Source organism: Pholis gunnellus (assembly GCF_910591455.1).
Source record: "Pholis gunnellus genome assembly, chromosome: 4".
In the NCBI taxonomy this organism is placed as follows: Eukaryota; Metazoa; Chordata; class Actinopteri; order Perciformes; family Pholidae; genus Pholis; species Pholis gunnellus.
Window position 1 is genome coordinate 594941 of NC_136530.1, and position 22476 is coordinate 617416.

The window sequence follows — 22476 nt, forward strand, 5'->3', positions numbered from 1 at the left end:
AGGAGAGGAGAGAGGAGAGGAGAGAGGAGAGAGGAGAGAGGAGAGGAGAGGAGAGAGGAGAGAGGAGAGGAGAGGAGAGAGGAGAGGAGAGAGGAGAGGAGAGGAGAGAGGAGAGGAGAGAGGAGAGAGGAGAGAGGAGAGAGGAGAGGAGGAGGAGAGGAGAGAATAGACTCATATTTATAACTAGAGACTCTATTTGTTTTCTAACATTAGTCAAACTTAAAGACACTTGTTGGATATTTAGATTATATTGTTTCTATTTTTTGTAATCATAGAAATTGAACTTGTGTTTCTTCTTTGTAATGATGTCATCATAACTGTTACTAAAGATGTGTTCTGGTTCTCTGGTTCTGGTTCTATAGAGATGAAGGACTTTTATTTTGAAGGGAAAATCAAAGTCACAGAGAGAAAAACGCCCTAAAACGTGCGTTCGGGGTTCAGAGGGTTAACGCGCGTGTTTGCCTCGTTGTGTCTCCCGTCAGTGTTCAGGTGTCACCGCTCACACATGTGAGGAGGAAAAGGTCGCGTTCCTCTAGAAGAAGTCCACATTGCACCAGAGGCAGGTGTCTCACCTCACAGTGAAGCAACATGTTGAGTGAGACAGACGAGGAGAAGCTGCGGGCGAGACGCGACACGTCAGGAATGAAGAGGACAAGACCAGAGGCGCCAAACGGCGCTTGTTTAAGGCCCTGCGTGTCTGTCAGGACTTGACTGGAGCATGCGCCCGCAGCGCCTGTCAGCCACAGCGCAGGGCCTGTCCCGACCTGCAGCGCACGGGAAGTGTGTGTGTGTGTGTGTGTGTGTGTGTGTGTGTGTTAGAAAGTTACTGCACACACGCACGCGCACACACACACGCACACGCATCACAGACAGCGAGCATGAGATTAATAAGAGGACGTCCTGCAGCAGGATTCGTCTCTGCCTCGCTGCTCATGAGCAACGCGCTGATTCAAGTGTGTGTGTGTGTGTGTGTGTGTGTGTGTGTGTGTGTGTGTGTGTGTGCACACGGAGCGTTTTCTTTTTTTCTCCAGACGTTAGTGTGATGGAGCGGCTCTGTATTGTGCTGCGGAGTGTTTGCAGTTCACATTGTGACCAATGAAAGGCTCATAATTACATGTTAACACCTGAACGCACCGCGCCCTGTGTGAGCCACTGGATCCCATCAGTCAACCCGCTGTCCTCCAGCAGCACATAGCTGAGTGTGTGTGTGTGTGTTCAAAGTTTGTACCCCGAGGGCTGGGAGGGAGCTGTGTGTGTGTGTGTGTGTGTGTGTGTGTGTGTGTGTGTGTGTGTGTGTGTGTGTGTGTGTGTGTGTGTGTGTGTGTGTGTGTGTGTGTGTGTGTGTGTGTGTGTGTGTGTGTGACACAGTAGGATTATGATCTAAACAAACCTCTCTTCTCTGATTAGATCTCTGATTCTGTTTCTGCCTTAAAGCAGCCTGTTACTGAGCGTCCTCCTCCTCCTCCTCCTCCTCCTCCTCCTCCTCCTTCTCCTCCTCCTCCTCCTCTTCGTCTCCACCTCATTTAGCTGAGTGACGGAGGCGTGCGGGGGTATCAGGTTAGGAGCAGCTCCATCCATCTTAGGCTTTTCTTTTCTCTTTTGGAATCTGCTTTGAAGAAGAAGAAGAAGAAGAAGCTCTTAGTCAGCATCTTCATGTTTTATGATGTTATAAACACATCATATGAGGTTATGAGGGTTTATGGTTCATAGATGAAGAATATAAAACACTGAAGATAAAACTCAAAAGTAATAAATAAATAGATGATCACTGATATTCATTATTTGTTAGTTTTATGTTTAAACATTAACTTTAGTTTCTAAATGATTGTTTCACGTTGTTGACATATTAGAGTTAAATGTTTTTAGAGTTTATAATCTCTTTGTTTCACTCATTAAACACTGTCAACACTGTTATCTCCATGTTCTATTAATACATGTATGAGTGTGTGTGAGTGAACCTTCAGCTCACAGAGAGGAGTGAACGTGTGAGGTTTGGTGTATTAAGAGCTGCTGAAGATTCATCATCAGAGTCTGAGAACAAACTCATTGAGAGAAAACATCCTTTAAAGAGACGTTTAGTTCATTCCAGACGTTTAGAGACTCTACAGGTGAACACATGAACTCATAGATTCACCATGAAGCTTCACCACTTCATCACTCACACTGAGAGGAGGAGTTACTGAGTTACACGTTCACTGACATGTGATGTTTAAATATGCAAATGAGGCATTATGTGATGGTGACTGTTGGTGAATTTAGGAGAAACAAACAGACAAAGTGTTAAATCAATGTTTTATTTCCTCTGGTTCATCGTTGATCGGAGCATTTCATGAATAGAGACTAAAGCTAGTGAACAGGAATCTGGAGGTTAGTTGGAAGTTGACGAGAGGAAACGTGATCAGAACCGGACTGGAGCGGGTCGGTGCTCCTCGTCTCCTGCTGTAGACGAGCTGTAGATGGTTCGATGGATCCGTCACTTCTCTGAGCTGAGGCAGCAGGGAGATGAAAGCCAGGCCCGGGTTTTTAATTGCAGCTGGAGGGTCCACTTTATGGCTCTGAAAGGAAGTCCCAGAGGCTGAACCGTCTTTAAGGAGGTCCTAATCACAGTCCTGAGCTCCGGGGGGGAAACCAGAAGTGCAGCGTTTCAGGCAACAGCTGTTCACGAACATTCATGAAAATGTTTCTGCTTTTCATTCGTTCTGTTCTCCTCCTCTGTGCTCCTCCAGTACTCCACGGACCTGAAGAAGCTGTACTGTCAGATCGCCAAGACGTGTCCGATCCAGATCAAGGTGCTGACCAACCCGCCGCAGGGCGCCGTCATCAGAGCCATGCCGGTCTACAAGAAGGCCGAGCACGTCACCGAGGTGGTGAAGCGCTGCCCGAACCACGAGCTCAGCCGCGAGTTCAACGACGGTCAGTTCTTCTAGATTTGATCTCATTCAGGTTTCTCTCTTCGGGGGGAATCGTAGTTCTTTTATTGACACCGGGTCGCTGCTTCCAGGTCAGATTGCTCCTCCCAGTCACCTGATCCGCGTGGAGGGAAACAACCACGCCCAGTATGTGGAGGACTCCATCACTGGGAGACAGAGCGTCCTGGTTCCCTATGAACCGCCTCAGGTGAGAGTCCTGTGGACGGACTGGATCTCATTACGGTTAAAGATCGTAAAACCTCTTTTATGTTTCATCAGCAGTGTCACTTTAATTCTTCTTTTAGAGGGCGGAGCCACACGGCTTCATCCTCTCAGCCAATCACAGCTTCAGGAAGGTTCACATGAACTACGTGTAAAGGATGTTTGAAGCACTTAAGTTACACGAGTAACATGTACTTGGTTCTTTTTAAGGCAATCGTTTGGTTTTAACACGTAAATGACAAGTAAATACAACTGATCACATTAGTTAGCCCAACTTAAATAAATGTGTTGTTTGCAATACACACAAAGTACATTTCACTTGAAATGATTTCGTGGTTTGAAATAGTAATTCTGAGTCGGCTATACTAAGTCAAAAGTACATCTTGAGTAAAGTTTTAAGTACTCATTACAACTTTTTTTTAGTTACTTAAACTCAAGGGTAAGTGTACTCTAAACAAGCAAGTTAGTACAACTTACAATACGGGTTTCTTCTCATCTTTGGATGCTTTATATAAATGTGATGAAAGAAAACAGTGAAATAGAAATTGAAACCCTTTAAAACTCCATTAACGTGCACTTAAATGTGCACGTTTCCCGTCTTCCTCAGTGTTTCTCTGTCGAGATCCAGCGGCAGACCTCAAAGCTTTTAAATTCAGGTGTTTGCTTCTTTGCTGACGTGTCTCACCGTCCGTGTCCTCGTCTCTCAGGTCGGGACAGAATTCACCACAATCTTGTACAACTTCATGTGCAACTCCAGCTGTGTGGGGGGGATGAACCGGCGGCCCATCCTCATCATCGTCACCCTGGAAACCAGAGAGTAAGAGACGCCCCTTCCTCGTCCTCCAGTCGTTTTGCCGTCACTGGGTTGTGTCTTACCTGCTGTGCCCCCCCCTCTCCCCGTCTTCTCGCTATAGTGGACAGGTACTCGGCCGACGGTGCTTCGAGGCCAGGATCTGTGCCTGTCCGGGTCGAGACCGGAAGGCGGACGAGGACAGCATCCGAAAGCAGCACGTGACGGACGGCACAAAGAGCAGCGATGGTACGAGGTCACTGTGTTGTGGTGGTGGTGGTGGTGGTGGTGGTGGTGATGATGGTGGTGGTTGTGATGGTGGTGGTTGTGATGGTGTTGGTGGTGATGGTGGTAATGGTGGTGCTGGTGGTGGTAATGGTGGTGGTAATGGTGGTGGTGGTGGTGGTGATGGTGATGATGGTGGTGGTTGTGATGGTGGTGGTTGTGATGGTGTTGGTGGTGGTGATGATGGTGGTGGTTGTGATGGTGGTGGTTGTGATGGTGGTGGTTGTGATGGTGGTAATGGTGGTGCTGGTGGTGGTAATGGTGGTGGTAATGGTGGTGGTGGTGGTGGTGATGGTGATGATGGTGGTGGTTGTGATGGTGGTGGTTGTGATGGTGTTGGTGGTGATGGTGGTAATGGTGGTGCTGGTGGTGGTAATGGTGGTGGTAATGGTGGTGGTAATGGTGGTGGTGGTCCTCCTGCTCTGGCTCAGATTGATCACATGACCAGTGGTCCTCACTCTCCTCTCTCTCTCTCTCTCTCCTCTCAGCTTTCCGTCAGGTGTCTCACGGCATCCAGATGTCCACCATCAAGAAGAGACGGTCCACAGACGAGGAGGTCTTCTGTCTGCCGGTGAGTGTCCCCTCTGTCTTTTAAACATTCATCGAACGTGGAGCGTCCAAGCCACTCGCTGACCCGTCTCCTCCTCCAGATCAAAGGACGGGAGATCTATGAGATTCTGGTGAAGATCAAAGAGTCTCTGGAGCTCATGCAGTTCCTGCCTCAGCACACCATCGAGTCGTACCGGCAGCAGCAGCAGAACCTGCTTCAGAAACAGTGAGTATGGTTCGTCTTCATCGTCTCTATGAGGGACACCTCGAGGTCTCTGTCTCCAGATCCTCCTCAGACTTTATGGAAGAAGTGGACGTAGTCATCGTGACGTCTCTCGTTGGTTTTTGGACGTTTTGAAGCTTTGAGTTCGGCGATTTAGTCGTCGCCATCTTACTCTTTATCAACCAGTGAACAGGAAGTGAGCATATCTGGACTGAGGAGGAGTGACGTAGAGACGCCGTGTACGTCTCTGGTAGAGACCTGTCAATCACTGTGTAGCCCCGCCCCTAAAGCATCCCCTGCTTTATGGTCTGTGTGACTCTAAATGGACCATCATGTACTAAATGAACATCATGCTGTATTGAAGAAGACTTGAAACTAGAGATTGAGACCATAAACTCATGTTTACAATGTTTACTGAGGTAATAAATCAAGAGAGAAGTAGAGTCATTTTCTCATAGACTTCTATACAACCAGAGGAGTCGCCCCCTGGTGGACACTAGAGCGACTGCAGGAGGTTTGTTGGTTCTGGTTTCCTCCCGGCTGATCTTGAGTTGTGTGTTTTCTTCGTTGAGGAGAAGACGGTGACGCCTTCGGGTGCTCTGCCAGATTTTTTTGCACAACAACTGAAAACAAAGTCCGCTCCTCATCCCGGTCTAATTAAAACGCCCACTTGTGTAAGTGATAGTTTGTTGCTGCGATGATAATTATTGTTTTGTTCACGCAGACCGCCTCCTTTACTGGTTCTTCTGTTCGTTACCGTCACACCAAGTATTGAGATTAATAACATTTCTTTCAATCGTGTGGTCAGGTTTTAGTTGGTTTGTTCATTTTAGATTCAGGAGATAAAACATAACTAATATGCAATGTTTAAATATGCAAATGAGGCATGATGTAATGGTAACTTTTGGTGAATTTAGGGGAAATCTACAGATGTCGTAAAGTAAATGTTTTAGACGTGTTATGGAAGAAAAATCAAAGAAACTCTGAATCATTGAGAACATGAAGTCTGGAGTCTGGTGTCTCTGACCTGAGATCAGTGTTAGAGCGCCTCCTCCTGGACCAGTCAGGAACTACAACACCGATGATTAACCGCTCACAGGAACACAGTTACATCATCTGAGTCTTCATCACTCAGTCTTCATCTCTGGTTCAACGACTGTTCTGATCCTCTATCGGGTATCTGCACCTCCTCCTCACATAAACATCATTTATGTTTATGATTTGAGTTATTGATCAGTTTGACATATTGAACAGGAACCCGTTCACGGACCTGGTTTTGAGAGCAGGACTCTGGACCCGTTCACGGACCTGGTTTAGAACATAAAGTATTTGAGCCGAGCCGCTAGACGACCGGTCTGAACTCTCTCCACCCCTGGAGGTCTTAGCATGCTCTCTGATCACCTTCACCTCCCTGATGAGGAGATCAGCTCCAGGTGTGTCTCCTCCCTCACCTGGAGCTGATCTCCTGAAGGAGTGGGAGGAGCCTCTGGGAGAAATGTAGGGTACATCTCAAGTCTCTTCATTGCATCCCCGTTTCCCTCACTTGGGTCCTTTCCTTGCGTCTTAGTCCCTCCCACCAGGGATGCATGGAGGAAACCATGCGAGGAGAGAGGAAACGAGGAAACATGTTTAAGAGACACGAGACGTCCTTTCCTCAGCTGGATCAGCTGTCAGCTTTAACAGCTGGAGAGACTTTAGTTTGAGTCTGTTCACATGATCACTTAGTAACTAATAACACTAATAACTCTCTCTGTTTCTGTTCATAATGTATTCGGCTCCATGTTTCAAATGATGAAACTCATGAAACTCTGAATGATCCTCAGTGACTGAATGAAATGATGATCAATGATGTAAAGATCTCTCACTTTCATCCTTTCATCATGAAAACACTAATCTTTAATAAATGAAGGAAGTTGTTTTTGGTTCTGTCTCAACATGATGCTATGATGCTAACGCTGTGTGACCTCTTCTCTCCTCCTCCCTCCTCTCTCCTCCCTCCTCCCTGCAGGACCTCCATGCAGTCCCAGCCCTCCTACGGCTCCTGCTCTCCTCCTCATGGGAAGGTGAACAAGCTCCCGTCGGTCAGTCAGCTGATCAACCCCCAGCAGAGGAACTCTCTGACCCCCTCCAGCATGAGCGGTCTGACTGACAGTAAGTGTGCTGCTTCCTCTCTCACTTCCTGTCTGTCTCAGGCCCCGCCCCCCCCAGTTCCTCGTGGGCTCATTTTACCCTCATAAAGTCTGCATGTCCGTGCAGGCAGGAGCCCCCCCCCCCCCACACACACACACACATAGAGCACCTCCTCCTCTATAGATTGTGATCCCTGTGAGACTCTGAGACTCTCCTGCAGGACCTGTTGTGATGCATCATGTGTCATGTTGAGAGTAACCTCTGCATGTCGCCCCCCCTTGTGTTGACCTCACTTACGTGCTCTCTAAACCCCCGAGCGGTACCTGAAGGCTCCTCTTGTCTCCTCAGTGACTCCCATGATGGGCTCTCACATCCCCATGAACGACATGAGTTCACTGAGCCCCTCTCACAACCTGCAGGCTCAGCTCCCCCTGGTGCCTTCCTCCCACTGTACCCCCCCTCCTCCATACCCAATGGACAGCAGCATCTCCAGGTACCTCAGCAAACCACAGTGGACACATCACACAGCAGATATCAGAGGATTCAGATGTGAACACGATAAAGAGACCTGAACAAACACTGGAGAGAAAAAGCACTGAAATACACTCAAAAAACAACAAACTTCATAGAATCATCCAAAGTATTTCCACACGATTAACGCTTCTTTAAGCGTTAAGCAATTGTGCTGGTCCAACCTAATAAATTAGGGTTGGTTCAACTTAATATATTAGGGTTGGTTCAACTTAATATATTAGGGTTGGTTCAACTTAATATATTAGGGTTGGTTCAACTTAATATATTAGGGTTGGTTCAACTTATTTACTAGGGTTGATTCGTCCACCTTCATCAAAAATCGTGGGATTTCTACGAATAACATTATTTTCAGCCAGAAGAACGAGCCGTTTGTATTTACAGAGGGGTCCGCCATGTTTCTATACGGTGGCCCAGAAGAGACAAATCAAACTCTGTTTCTAGAGAGAGACTTAGCTCAGCGTAGAGGAGGGGGGGTCCTCTGAGAGGTCGTATCCGTTTGACTCCACCTGGACAGGAAGTAGCGGGTTTTTACCTTCAAACGTTATTTTAACGGCTGATATCCTGTAAATCTAGAAAACATTTATTCAGTCACATCTTCATCAGACACAAAACAAACATCACATGATTTCCCTCCATGATACACGTTATTGAAACCCATGACGTCATTGTAGTGATTGTCCCACATGACGCGTTGATGTGTCGATGGCTGACCCTCCTCTTCTTCTTCCTCCTCTTCCTCCCACAGCTTCCTCATACGGTTGGGCTGCGCAGGCTGCTTGGACTACTTCACAGCACAGGGCCTAACCAACATCTACCAGATCGAGAACTATAACATGGAGGTGAGCCCTTGCCTATCCAACACCAGTCATTTGATGGGTTAGGGAGGAAGAGTGGCGCCCCCCCCCCCCCAGCCTCCCCTCTGCACCCTCCGCCGATACTAACACTCCTCCTGTGTAATGACCAATAGGACCTGTCCAGGATGAAGATCCCCGCCGAGTTCCAGCACGTCATCTGGAAGGGCATCATGGAGCACCGGCAGGCCATGGACTTTTCCCCTCCTCCCCACATAGTGCGCACCACCAGCGGGGCCTCCACCGTCAGCATGGGCTCCTCGGAGGCGCGCGGCGAGCGCGTCATCGACGCCGTGCGCTTCACGCTGCGTCAGACCATCTCCTTCCCGCCGCGCGACGAGTGGTCCGACTTCTCCTTCGACCTGGACTCCCGCCGCAACAAACAGCAGCGCATCAAGGAGGAGGGGGAGTGACGGGACGAGCCCCCCGCCCCCCCTTCTCTCTCGGCCCCGCCCCCCCCCCGTCTCTCATTTCACGCCTGCTGTCGGAACATTTCTTTAACCTGGTATTAGTGCAGATACTGCTGAGAGCTGCACTTATTGTTCATGATTGTTCTCGTTGTCGCCGAGGAATCAAAACAGTTTGTTCTGATTTCTTGAGAGCACTTAAGAACCGCTGAGCTGTGTTTAGGATCCATTCCTGTGACTGGAGGGTTCCTCTGGGTTCCTGTTCGGGCTTCTGGTTCTGCTGTGGGCCACGTTACCGTGTTCAGCCGGTTCAGCCTCACCACTCTGGTTATTGATTGTAAACATTTCACCCGTTTCCTGTCACAAGTATTAACTTCTGTGTTTCTGCTCCAGCTTCTATATTTAGCTTTTCCTCTTACGTGTTGAGACCGAAGCATCAATGCTTTGTTTCCGGACATATATATACATATATATATATATATTTATATAAATATATATAAGTTATATATTTATATATATATATGCTCAATACATATATATATATATATACACATATAAATATATATATATGTGTATTTGACCCAGTGTTCCACAGTAAAATATATGACTGATGTTTCATTTGATAACTGGCCAACAGCTGATAGAAATGTAAATAAATATGTAGATCTCTTGTTGTTCTCTAAAGAACACCAACAGATCGTCCTGATGTGAATATTCGTCTCCTCCAGTCAGAACTGGACCGATTACTGAGACCGTCTGCTTTTTCATATTTTTGTACAATGTGTTGTAAATATGTTGCATTATGCGGGTATTTCTATATAAATCTGAATAAATATCCATGTTGCTGTATCGCATGTTCATCGTCCTCCGTGTGGAATTATTAAGTGTGGCTTCATTTATTTTAATGACTTCATGTGTTCAGATGTCGAGTTATGTTATGTTATCATTATCAGTATAATTATATTTATAATTATTACAATCATTGACGTAATTATCATGAGTATAATTATTACTATTGTCATCATTAACATCAGTGTAATATATTATCTGTGTCATTATATAATTAGTAGATCTGTGATGATGTGCTGGTTTGGGTTAAATTCACACGTAGTGAGACGTTGAGGATCACGTGCGTGTGAACGTTCATCGCGTTCAGCGTTCTGACGTCACAGCGCAACAAACGTCATCGCCGTCCCGTCAGGCTGCCGGTGAGGAGGCTCAGCGTCGGTGCTTTCAGAGGACGGTCAGTCTGAACAACACACTCTTCTAGTTCTCCGTTAACGTCCACGTGATGCTGCGCACATGAAGAAGAACTCATCTCTGACTCACTGGAGACGAGTTTTAACCCAGAAACTCAAAGAACCACGCGGACCGCTGAGCCGCCTCACAGCGGAGGCTCGTGTCCGCTGCGAGCCGCCTCACAGCGGAGGCTCGTGTCCGCTGCGAGCCGCCTCACAGCGGAGGCTCGTGTCCGGAGGCTCGTGTCCGGCAGAGCTCGCGCTGTGTTCGTTACCTTGTTCTGTTTTAAGTTTTGTTAGAACGTGTTTACGGAGCGACGAGTTCCATCAGTGCTGTGAAGAAACTACTGTTGTGTTCCATGATGCTGCTCGTGATGAGTTACAGCAGAGTGTCCATTAAAATGACCAAGTCACAATGATCTGCCTATTAAACATGCTAAATATCTATATCTATATATATATATATATATATATACACTGAGTATACTTTATATTTACAGTATATGTTGGCGCACCTTGCATCACTGCATGAACCCTTTTGGCACAAAACCGTTCTGCACATGTGTGGTCATCACCTCACTGATGACTGAATGAATCAACCAGCTGTAAATATTGTGGACAGTAGCTGCTGGTCTCCAGCCTCAAGCAGACTTCTGTGATCATCATCATGGTGGAACGATCTTTGACTTCATGTTCTTCATGAGGGAAAAGACCGACTCACATCAAGTAGAGCTGAATAATGCAGTCAAGAAGGTTTGGGAACTCAAACTATCCACGACAGCGTTGATATTATTAATGTGAATCAACCTCAATATCTAAATGTGCAGCACATCAATGTAGCGACTGGCTCGAGTAAAGCAGACTGACAGACATTGTTCTGCTCTGTGCAGCGAGCTGTCAAGCTGCGTCTCCAGCTCTGACGTGAGGTTTTGGAAGTTCCGTAAATCACGGCGCTGCAGCTTTAGCTCCTTCAGTAGAAATACTTTAGAAGGCTAACTAACTAGGGCTAACTAAGGCTAACTAACTAAGGCTAACTAAGGCTAACTAACTAGGGCTAACTAAGGCTAACTAACTAGGGCTAACTAAGGCTAACTAACTAAGGCTAACTAACTAGCTCACGGAGTTGATCGTGCATACGTGGTGACTCGTGTGTTAGAACAGACGTGATGTCACACCGGCTGCACTGGACGTCAATCAAGTGGCAAATAGCACGAGGACGTCACATTTACTCTGAATGGTCTATTGGGCCTGAGTCAGAGCAACAAGCTGGTAATCATGTCTTCACCAGTAAACAACCCGAGTGAACGAGTGAACGTCATGGATCCAGACCAGAGAGCCTCATGAATCCTCGGAGTCTCTTTATTGATTTATTCACACAGAACATGAGAACCGTTCTCCTCCAATATATTTACATTCACAGAGAAAATAAAAAAGAGTTCTTATTTTACATCCCGTAACGTTTGGTTTGTCTACTCGACCTCGGCCACGTGAGCCACCTCCACCTCCACGGTCTGCACCACCTCAGCCCCGTCCTCCATCTTGGTGTCGGTGAGGCCCTGCTGGGCCAGGACGTAGTTCACCACCTGCATGATGCCCTGATCCGACAGCGTCGCCGCCGCCGCGCCGTCTCCCGCCGCCTGCGCGGCCTGCACCGCCTCCACGGCCTCCACCGTCTCCTCCGTGATGAGCACCGTCTCGAGCTCCTCGGACGGCGGCGGGCGCGCCGGACGCAGCTCCGGCGGCAGCTCCGAGGCCAGGATGCTGACGGCGTGCTCCACCTGCGTGCCCTGGTTGTGGAACTGCAGCGTGTCCTTCTCCAGCATGATCTTGCCCGGCAGGTTGTCCCCGTGGAACTTGGCCATGTGCTTGCGCAGCGTGCGGGCGTCGATGTGCGCCTCCTGGCACATCGGGCACACGTACGGACGCTCGCCCGTGTGCGTGCGGACGTGACGCTTCAGGGAGCGGGCGTCGGCCCACGCCACGCCGCACGTCAGGCACTCGAACGGCTTCACTCCTGGAGGAGAGAGGAGAAGGAACCATCAGAGGAGGGGAGGAGGAGGAGGAGGAGGAGGAAGAGGAGGAGGAGGAGGAAGAGGAGGAGGAGGAAGAGGAGGAGGAGGAGGAGGAAGAGGAGGAGGAGGAGGAGGAAGAGGAGGAGGAAGAGGAGGAGGAAGAGGAGGAGGAGGAGGAAGAGGAGGAAGAGGAGGAGGAGGAGGAAGAGGAGGAGGAGGAGGAGGAGGAAGAGGAGGTCTTACCCTGGTGGTTGTTGACGTGCCGTCTGTACTCCCTCAGCTGGGTGAACTTCCTCCCACACTGCTCACACTCTCGCTCCAGGTTCTGCTTCACGCGTCCTTTCTTCCCGTGAGTCGCCTTCTTCACGTGTCTCCTGAACAAAGCCTTCTCAAAGAACTCCTTACCGCACACGTTACACCTGAGGACACACGGGACACACGTTACACCTGAGGACACACGGGACACACGTTACACCTGAGGACACACGGGACACACGTTACACCTGAGGACACACGGGACACACGTTACACCTGAGGACACACGTTACACCTGAGGACACACGGGACACACGTTACACCTGAGGACACACGTTACACCTGAGGACACACGGGACACACGTTACACCTGAGGACACACGGGACACACGTTACACCTGAGGACACACGGGACACACGTTACACCTGAGGACACACGGGACACACGTTACACCTGAGGACACACGGGACACACGTTACACCTGAGGACACACGGGACACCTGAGACTATAAAAACATATTTGACTGAATGCTGGAGAACGATCGTCAGTCAAACTTTATTTACACTCTGATGGTTCATGTTAAACTGTGAGGGGGGTCAGTACGGATCCACTACGGTCCTCTAGACCACTACCGGTAGCCGTGGTGCTGCAGCGTTTGGACTCACTTGAAGGGCTCGGCCACGCTGTGGGACTTGACGTGAGAGTACCAGTCCTTCTTCCAGCTGTAGCACTTCCCACACACCTGGCACTGGAAGGGCTTCAGGCCCATGTGCTTGTTCATGTGCTGCTGCAGGTCTTTGGCTTCGTAGAACCTCTTGTCACAGCTGCAGGTCACACAGAGGTTTAACGTTAGAACGCCGTCTCTCGCCGCGTCCACGGAGACGGACGGACGGATACTCACTGAGCGCAGGAGAAGGGGCGGACGTCGGGTTTGGGCAGGTGCTTCTTCAGGTGTTTGCTGAGAGCCGAGGCTCGGTGGAAGGTCGCTCCGCAGGTGTTGCAGAGGTACTTTGACTCACCTGTGGACGGATTTTAAAGGTTTACGGACACAAACATGTGAGAGATCAAAAGGTTTCCTCACTCGTGAGCTGCGGGCCTCACCTGTGTGCAGGCTGGTGTGCTCCTCCATGCTCCTCTTGCTGACGAAGGACTTCTTGCAGTACTCACAGTGGAACTGCTTGGTGACGTCGTGCAGCGCGCGGTGCATCTTCAGGCTGTGCTTGTGGGCGAAGGTCTTCCCACAGACCTTACAGGAGTGAGGCCGGACCCCCGTGTGGTTCAGCATGTGGATCCTCAGAGAGTAGAGCTTCGGCAGCGTCTTCCCGCAGATGTCGCACACGAACTCCCTCTTGGTGTGCGGCGACGACGGCGTCTTCTCGTCCAGATCTCCGTCCGGCTTGGCGTCGGGCTCCGCGGCGGGTTTGTGGACGGGCGGCCGCTGGCTGCTCTGCTGCTTGTGTCGGGCGAGGTGAGCTCGCAGCGAGGCGGCGTACTGGAACTCCTTACTGCACAGCTGGAGGCACACGAACGCACCGCGGTCAGCTTCAACGCCAGAGACACAGGAACCACGAGAACACGAGAACCGGCCGGGAACACGAGAACCAGCCGGGAACACGTGTTCTCTCTAAACAATATCCACAAACTACACAAACTACACCGCTCATCAGACAGGAGATGGAAAGACTTTCCAGAGAGGAGAGGAGAGGAGAGAGGAGGGGAGGAGGAGAGTGTTCTGGAGAGAACCCATCTTTGAGTTGAGGGTGAAACAGGAAGTTGAGCTCTGATACTCACGCTGCACTTGTAGCCGCGAGCCTTCTCGTGTTTCAGCGTGTGCATGATGAGCGAGTAGCGTCTTTGGAAAGACGCGCCGCACTCGGAGCACGTGTGTTCTCCGTCAGCGGCCGCCGGCTCCTGTTTGGCTCCTGCGGTTTCAGGCTCCGCCCCCTTTGACCCCGCCTCGTCAGCGCTGAGCTCCGCTGGCGTCACGCTCTCCGCGGCGCCGCCGGGCTCTGGCTCCGCCCCCGACTCAGACTGACCTTCACCTTGAGCCTCCACCGGCTGCTTTGGTGGTCGTCCTCTCTTACCCGTCCTCAGAGGCACCTGAACACATCACGGCCAATATTAGAGGTGTAAACGTTAACATCAGTGTAAATAAAGTTTAACGTTAACCATCAGAGTGTAAATAAAGTTTAACTGACTCAGTAGAACTTGTGTTTCTAGTCTCTGGTCTCTGATCATGTTTCATTGTAAACAACCAATCAGAGGAGAGCTAGTAACGTTAGCAGCACCGCTAACGGCTAACCAACGCGGTTCAAAGAAAACACAACGTTTGGTATTTTGACGGTTTCTCTGACGGGATCGCTGCTCTTGAATATATTCTAGATTTGATAAACTTTATGTGTAAACGTACCTTCGGAGCGACGGCTCTCGGCGAGGTGGAGGTCGCCGCCCCCCTCCCCCCCTCCTCCTCCTCCTCCAGCCCCATGTGGAGGCGGGCGTAGCCGCCCTCAGCGATGGAGCGCTGCCGCAGTCGTCTCCTGTTGGGGTCGTCGGCGTCCTGTTTGTCTCCGTGTCCTTCGTCAGCGGACGGCTCCTCCTCCTCCAGAGGGACGAACTCCTCCACCTCGACGTCCCGCTTCACCTTCGCCGGACGTCCACGTTTACGTTTCTGGGGAGTGGGAGGAGCCGATTCTACCGCCGCCGCCGCCGTCGCTTCAGAGGACATCTTGAAGGCCTCTGAGGGACTCCCTTTCTCCGGGTCCACGCTGATGACGAAGGCTTCGGAGGCCGGCGGCTGCTCCTCCATCGCCAGGCAGGCGGACACCACGGCGAGGGACTCGCTGGCGCCGGCCTGCCCGCTGTGCGTGACCACGGTCATCGTGTCGCCCTCCAGTCCGTCGGCGCCGCCGGAGATCAGGGTGAGCGTCTCTCCCGGCTCGTGAGCGATCAGGGTCACCGTCTCGCTCTGCCCGGCCTCCCCACAATGCACCTCTTCTCCCTCGGTGGCCTCGGCGACGTCGCTCACGGGCCGCTGGGCGTAGGCGTCGAACGCCACGGGCTCGCCGCTCTGCGTGACCACGGCCCGGCCGTCGCTCTCTATGGTGACCACGAAGGCGGTGGACTCGTCCTTGACGCCGTCCCGAGCCGGCGCCGGTTGGCTGGACACCACCGTGTGCACGTCTCCCCTCTGGTACACCGTCAGCTTCTGCTCCTCCACCTGCTTGTGCACCGACTCGCAGATCTGCAGCACCTCCGACATCAGCAGGTGGCGAGCCAGGTTGGCGATGTCGGCCATGACGCAGAAGTTGAAGGTGAGCGCGGACGTGTACGCGAAGTCCAGCAGCGGCAGGAAGCTGACTTTGGTGAAGCCTGCAGACAGAAGCGAAGGGTTGAAAAACACAGAGCGGCGGAGCGTGAATGCTGCTTCGGCTCCTCGAGGTCTCACCGGAGAGGTCGACCACGGCCTCGTGCGTGGAGGCGGCGCCCTTCTCGAAGAAGAGCTCGTTGAAGTACTCGCTGCACGCCGCCAGCACGGCCTTGTGGGCGCGATGCTCCTCCCCCTCGATCAGCAGCGTGATGTCACAGAACTGGTTGGTGAGACGCTGCTGGTTCAGTTTGTCCAACATCGTCTGACTGTGATTAGGAAGGAACTGGTTCACCTCCCCCTTACTGTCCACCTGAGGGGGGGGGGGGGGGGCGTTAATAATGATAATAACACAGTAATAATGATAATAACACAGTAATAATGATAATAACACAGTAATAAACATGTGAAACAGGAGAAACGTACAAACACCAGCTCGTGCTTCGCCGTCGTCTTCGTTGATCTGAGCTGAGAAGACGAGTCAGTGAAGACTAAACTATCGTCTCCCTCCTCTCCCTCCTCCTCCTCCTCCTCTTCCTCATTATTAGCGTTAGCGTTAGCGTTAGCGTTAGCGTTAGCGTTAGCGGCCGCCTTGCGTCTCCCCGGCCGGCTGAAGGGTCGAGATCCAGAGCCGTCATCAGCTCCTCTCCGGCTCTGACAGGAAGAGCACTCTCTGATGTGGTCTTTGACGTTCTTCAGGATCCCTGAGGGACACAAACACACACACACACACACACACACACACAAACACACGTATATGTAAGTATATATATATATATATATATATATATATACACACGTGTGTGTGTGTGTATATATATATATATAAACTCATCAATAAACTCCAATAACAGATTCATATCACTCACATACATATAAACCTTTACTTCCCTCTGACTCTGTGTGTTTGTTTGTTTGTTTGTTTGTTTGTTTGTTTGTTTGGATGAAAGTTACATTTCATTGATTTTGTACTTTCACAGAACTTACATGGTTTTATTGTGTTTCTATGGAACATTTATGTTCTAGATGAAGTATTTTTATTTTAGAGACCCAGAGACCATCCTAAGACCATGAGACCACCACAGGACCCAGAGACCCCATGAGAGTGGGTCCACTCTGCAGGCTGTTGCCGGTCTAGACCCTTCAGACCCTTCAGACCCCCTCCCGCTTCCCATGTCTACATGGGCCCGGGTCCCCGGGTCCCCAGGTACCTTCAGCCCCTCCTGGTCCCTCTAGCCCCTCCAGAGCCCCCGGGTGTCTCACCTCTCCACCAGTACTTCTGGGAGATGGTGTCCCATGTGATCTGCTGGTTCAGGTGCTCCCCCCCCTCGGTGACGGTGTGCGCCTCGTCGATGAGCTCCCTCCTCCGGCCGTCCTGCAGCACCACCTCCAGCTCCGTGAACTCATGGTGGCCCTTCAGCCGGCGCTGGTAGAACAGAGTCCCGTCCCGGACCACGTAGCAGGTGGCCGCCTTCCGGATCTTCCTCTTGGTGTTCCCGGGCGTCCCCGGAGCGTACGGCTCCCGCTCATCCGTCAGATAGCGAATGATGGCCAAGTAGCTCTCCTCACACGACATGTCTCCTCCTCCCGGCTCCGCGCCTCTCTGCTGCTGGAGGACCCGTTTATATTCAACTTATAATTTATTAATATTTATAGACTGCGTGCAGACGGAAGATAACGTGAAATAAAGACGCCAACGACAACATTTCAAATTGTTTTTGAAGGTGGAACTGCAGTTCGTAACCGTCAGGGTAGACTTGCCCGAACAGACAAAATGGCTGCTGCACAACCGGAAGGTGCGTCATCAGTGGCGGAAGTGCGTCGTTAACGTTGTCCGCCACCAGAGGACGCAATGTACCAACTTATAACTTGTTATAGCCGGAAACAGGCTCCAGGTTCATTTATATTTAAGCTTCTTTTTATTGATCATTTAAAGCTTTATTCATCATTCTGATTATTTAGTTTCTTATCTATTTTTTATTGACATTAATATCTTAACTCACCATTTTTCTTTTCTACGTTTTTTATTTTTATTGTAATATGTATTTATTTATTTGTAACCTGCATTAATATCTTAATTTATTATTATAATTTCTTTTTATTAATATCTTAATGTAAGCATCTTTTATTTTTTATTGCTCGTAAATCAGCTCATGAACGATCGAACAGAGAAGTCTGTGTTCCATTAAAAGTCATTAATAACTGTTCCTGTGTTTATTTGTGGGGCTTCATGTACAAAATAAACATGTAACTATTGTTTATATTACAGAAACAAAGCAGTAAAACACAGACAGACTGTTTCATTAAAACAGATTAAGTTGACGTTGATTTATTAGTATTCTAATATATAAATGATTTTAGATTCATTTCAGACCACAGAAGAAAATCTAAAAAGGATTTCTATTGATTATAAATCAGATGTTTCTGACTGAATAGAGTTTTTATTACCAGAACAAGATGTTCTTCTCTTTGTTTCTGTGCAGTTTATTAACGCATCACACGGCCTCAGGCTTCCTGTTGAGATCAATGAAGACTTCTTCAGAATATAAAGCAGCTGCAGCTCTAGAAGGTTGAATTTAAATATGAAACTATGTTCTTCAGTCACATCGAGTCATTTCAGTCCAACATTCAGCAGCTGTGATGACTGCTCGTCTTCATCAGAGTCTCTGTGGAGACAATAAACCAGACTGAGTGTTTGAAGTGTGAACACATGAAGAGAAGAAGAACCTTCATGAAGGGAAGAAGAACCTTCATGAAGGGAAGAAGAACCTTCATGAAGGGAAGAAGAACTTTCATGAAGGGAAGAAGAACCTTCATGAAGGGAATAAGAACCTTCATGGAGGGAAGAAGAACCTTCATGGAGGGAAGAGGAACCTTCATGGAGGGAAGAAGAACCTTCATGGAGGGAAGAGGAACCTTCATGGAGGGAAGAAGAACCTTCATGAAGGGAAGAAGAACCTTCATAGAGGGAAGAAGAACCTTCATTGAGGGAAGAAGAACCTTTATGAAGGGAAGAAGAACTTTCATGAAGGGAAGAAGAACCTTCATGAAGGGAAGAAGAACCTTCATGAAGGGAAGAAGAACCTTCATGAAGGGAATAAGAACTTTCATGAAGGGAAGAAGAACCTTCATGGAGGGAAGAAGAACCTTCATTGAGGGAAGAAGAACCTTCATGAAGGGAAGAAGAACTTTCATGAAGGGAAGAAGAACCTTCATGAAGGGAAGAAGAACCTTCATGGAGGGAAGAGGAACCTTCATTGAGGGAAGAAGAACCTTCATGAAGGGAAGAAGAACCTTCATTGAGGGAAGAAGAACCTTCATTGAGAGAAGAAGAACCTTCATTGAGGGAAGAAGAACCTTCATTGAGGGAAGAAGAACCTTCATTGAGAGAAGAAGAACCTTCATTGAGGGAAGAAGAACCTTCATGAAGGGAAGAAGAACCTTCATTGAGAGAAGAAGAACCTTCATGGAGGGAAGAAGAACCTTCATGAAGGGAAGAAGAACCTTCATTGAGAGAAGAAGAACCTTCATTGAGAGAAGAAGAACCTTCATGGAGGGAAGAGGAACCTTCATTGAGGGAAGAAGAACCTTCATGAAGGGAAGAAGAACCTTCATTGAGGGAAGAAGAACCTTCATTGAGAGAAGAAGAACCTTCATTGAGGGAAGAAGAACCTTCATTGAGGGAAGAAGAACCTTCATTGAGAGAAGAAGAACCTTCATTGAGGGAAGAAGAACCTTCATGAAGGGAAGAAGAACCTTCATTGAGAGAAGAAGAACCTTCATTGAGAGAAGAAGAACCTTCATGAAGGGAAGAAGAACCTTCATTGAGAGAAGAAGAACCTTCATGGAGGGAAGAAGAACCTTCATTGAGAGAAGAAGAACCTTCATGGAGGGAAGAAGAACCTGTTACAATAAACAGCAGAAGAAGAACAGAAGAACCAGTGAAAGTCTGACTTGGGGCCATAAATGCACTTGAAAGTCACAGTGAGGAACTTTTATCTGGTCCTGAACCAGTCTCAGTGTAGTCCTGATCCTCTATATGAACCAGTCTCAGTGTAGTCCTGATCCTCTATATGAACCAGTCTCAGATGAACTCATGCAGGTTCACCAGAACCTCCTTCAGCTCAGACTCCAGCAGAGACCAGTCCACCGTGGACAGACCCAGATCTGGAGCTCCGGAGGGAGGAGGAGAGCTCAGCTCCCGGCAGCAGCAGCGTCTCCTCCTCCTCCTCCTCCTCCTCCTCCTCCTCCTCCTCCTCCAGGAGCAGAGCTTCTCCTCTCTGGGAGTCGACACCGACACACCTCTGCTGGAGACCCAGGATGTGTTGCTGGACCCGCTGGAGGGAAGGGAGGCACGGGAGAACCAGAACCAGGACTGAGAGGGTCAGACTGTCAGACCTGCTGCAGTAACATGAGAGGTTTACTAAAGAGACTCTGGTGCTCAGAGACACTACCGCTTTAGACCACAGGGGGCGACAGAACCAAGAGAAATGAAAGTTCCTCGTAGCTTTAACCTTTTCCACCCCCCCCCCCCATTTTGGAGCAACAACCTAAAATGACATTCCCAAATTAAATTGCCTGTATCTTCTGAACCACTTTGACTATATGCATAAATGAGGTCTGTCTTGAAAGAAAACCCCCTAAGGTACCTAGTGAAAGGGTCTGTAGACCTGTAGGTCATACAGAAACAGAGCAGTGGGCCTTAGAAGTCAGTAAAAAGTGAAAAACTATGACCGCGTCGGCTGACTGCTTATATCGATAATAAGCTCGGTTTGTCCTATTTATACCACTGTTTTATACCAGCCGCTAGCTCCATGGTAGCATCCGCTAGCACATTTACTCGTAAAATCGGGTCTATACTGTATCTTTCGCCGTCAAAATGCTGCAAGACCCGACTTGCAGCGGTCATGGCAACTTTGGACAGTGTGTGTTTGGGCTCCTTTTGTGAAAAATCCGTGAGGAATTAAAGAAAACCGATGCTTTCTTCGCAAAAAACACGTTTCTATGCATGATGGGATTTCGTTGTTTTTTTTTTGTGCCATGTTTTGTGACGTAATTTTCGTAAGCAAGCCGTAAGAACGGAAAGGGAGGGGATCGCGGGCGCCGGCGTCCTCGCGGAGTTGAAGAGGAGGAAACAGGCAGCTCAGAAGCTTCACAGTCAGTTTTAAGTTGCTCTTTTACTGTGAATCAACCTCAGCTCTTCACCTCTCGTGCTGCGTTCAAGACAACTCAGAACTCCGACCCTTCCAGAAGACGTACAATGTGACGCCACTCACAGTCAGAGTTCCTGCTCGTGAACTCAAATCCATCAACCGCAAACATCCCGTCACACAACAAGAACACCGTGAAAGGTGAGCCTTCGATGTCTCGTAAATGTGTCTGTTGTTAAATGTCGCAGCGGTCCGGAGTCTGAACCCGTTCTCTCTGAACTACTCTGAGCTGCTGCTCATCCATGTGTCACATACCAGAGCTGACATCAAACACTGCATTCACTGCATTCCACTCAATGTGAATGCAAATGTTTATTTGACACAGTTCTGTTGTCGTGTCTTTGACCTTCTCTTTGAGGCCTGAAATAAACCCTGAGTGGAGCTGTGACTCTCTCTTCCTGTGTCTGCTGGACTCTTCATGGGATGAACAGGTGTTATCAGGTCGATCAGCTCTGTTCTTGTTTAACTTCCCACAAGTTGATTCCGTGTTTTAGATTCACTCTCTAATGAGGCAGAGATGTAATATCTTTATACTCTGTTGCACCTCAACACAAGTCAACCAGACGTCTCCTCCGGTTCTTTAAAGTTCTTCAAAGCTTCATGTGTTAAAGCTGCATTCTCTCTACTTAGTTACACTACTTAGTTGTGTTCCCTGCGTGCTTGGCTGACATCTCGACGTGGATGACGACACACCACCTCAAGCTCAACCTGGACCAAACCGAGCTACTGTTCCTCCTGGTGAAGGGCTGCCCACACCGAGACCGGTCCATCACCGTGGACGATACCGTGGTGACACCAACTCAGACTGCGAGGAACCTGGGTGTGACCCTGGACGACCAACTGTCGTTCTCAGCAAACATCTCATCGGTTACACGCTCCTGTAGATTCCTGCTCTACAACATCAGGAGGATTCTCCTCTTCCTCACTGAGGAGACGGAGCAGGTCCTCATCCAGGCTCTGGTCATCTCCCTCCTGGTCTACTGCAGCTCTCTACTTGCTGGAGCTCCGGCGTCGGCCATCAGACCTCTGGAGCTCGTCCACAAAGCTGCAGCTCGTCTGGTGTTCAATCGCCCCAAGTTCTCCCACAACCTCCCTTCTCCGTGCTCTACACTGGCTCCCTGTAAGAGCTCTCATCCAGGTTCAGACTCTGGTGCTAGCCTACAGGTTCAGACTCTGGTGCTAGTCTACAGGTTCAGACTCTGGTGCTAGCCTACAGGTTCAGACTCTGGTGCTAGTCTACAGGTTCAGACTCTGGTGCTAGTCTACAGGTTCAGACTCTGGTGCTAGCCTACAGGTTCAGACTCTGGTGCTAGTCTACAGGTTCAGACTCTGGTGCTAGTCTACAGGTTCAGACTCTGGTGCTAGCCTACAGGTTCAGACTCTGGTGCTAGTCTACAGGTTCAGACTCTGGTGCTAGTCTACAGGTTCAGACTCTGGTGCTAGTCTACAGGTTCAGACTCTGGTGCTAGTCTACAGGTTCAGACTCTGGTGCTAG

General features: G+C 49.3%; 2 protein-coding genes across 4 annotated transcripts in view; one reads left to right on the plus strand and one right to left on the minus strand.

Annotated features, from left to right (window-relative positions):
• Positions 1–9754, plus strand: part of tp63 (tumor protein p63) — a 33145-nt gene extending 23391 nt beyond the window's left edge. For 2 of the 3 annotated variants that reach the window (XM_079158100.1, XM_079158098.1), the window contains 10 exons: positions 2727–2913; positions 3002–3117; positions 3839–3948; positions 4046–4170; positions 4695–4777; positions 4857–4981; positions 6987–7129; positions 7457–7601; positions 8388–8481; positions 8610–9754. In XM_079158100.1, the coding sequence (XP_079014226.1) occupies positions 2727–2913; positions 3002–3117; positions 3839–3948; positions 4046–4170; positions 4695–4777; positions 4857–4981; positions 6987–7129; positions 7457–7601; positions 8388–8481; positions 8610–8906 (1425 nt within the window). In that variant the 3' untranslated portion in view covers positions 8907–9754. The remainder of the gene's footprint in view (positions 1–2726; positions 2914–3001; positions 3118–3838; positions 3949–4045; positions 4171–4694; positions 4778–4856; positions 4982–6986; positions 7130–7456; positions 7602–8387; positions 8482–8609) is intronic. The other variant, XM_079158099.1, reaches the window with a different exon arrangement.
• Positions 9755–11481: 1727 nt separating this feature from the next.
• zbtb11 (zinc finger and BTB domain containing 11) lies at positions 11482–17527 on the minus strand. Its single transcript, XM_079157599.1, has 10 exons — positions 17035–17527; positions 16198–16475; positions 15853–16084; positions 14818–15776; positions 14199–14507; positions 13509–13920; positions 13309–13426; positions 13073–13231; positions 12394–12569; positions 11482–12152 (listed from the first exon to the last, which is right to left on the minus strand). Exons 1-10 carry the CDS (start codon positions 17345–17347, stop codon positions 11608–11610), a joined length of 3501 nt encoding a protein of 1166 aa, XP_079013725.1. The 5' UTR covers positions 17348–17527; the 3' UTR covers positions 11482–11607.
• Positions 17528–22476: the final 4949 nt, after the last annotated feature.

Excerpts from the sequence above, each read along its gene's own strand:
- zbtb11 (XM_079157599.1), bottom strand. The coding sequence starts at position 17,347 with ATGTCGTGTGAGGAGAGCTACTTGGCCATCATTCGCTATCTGACGGAT. Across the intron at positions 16,476-17,034 it reads CCAGAAGTACTGGTGGAGAG|GGATCCTGAAGAACGTCAAA; the intron begins GTGAGACACCCG and ends TGTGTCCCTCAG. Across the intron at positions 14,508-14,817 it reads CGAGAGCCGTCGCTCCGAAG|GTGCCTCTGAGGACGGGTAA; the intron begins GTACGTTTACAC and ends TGATGTGTTCAG.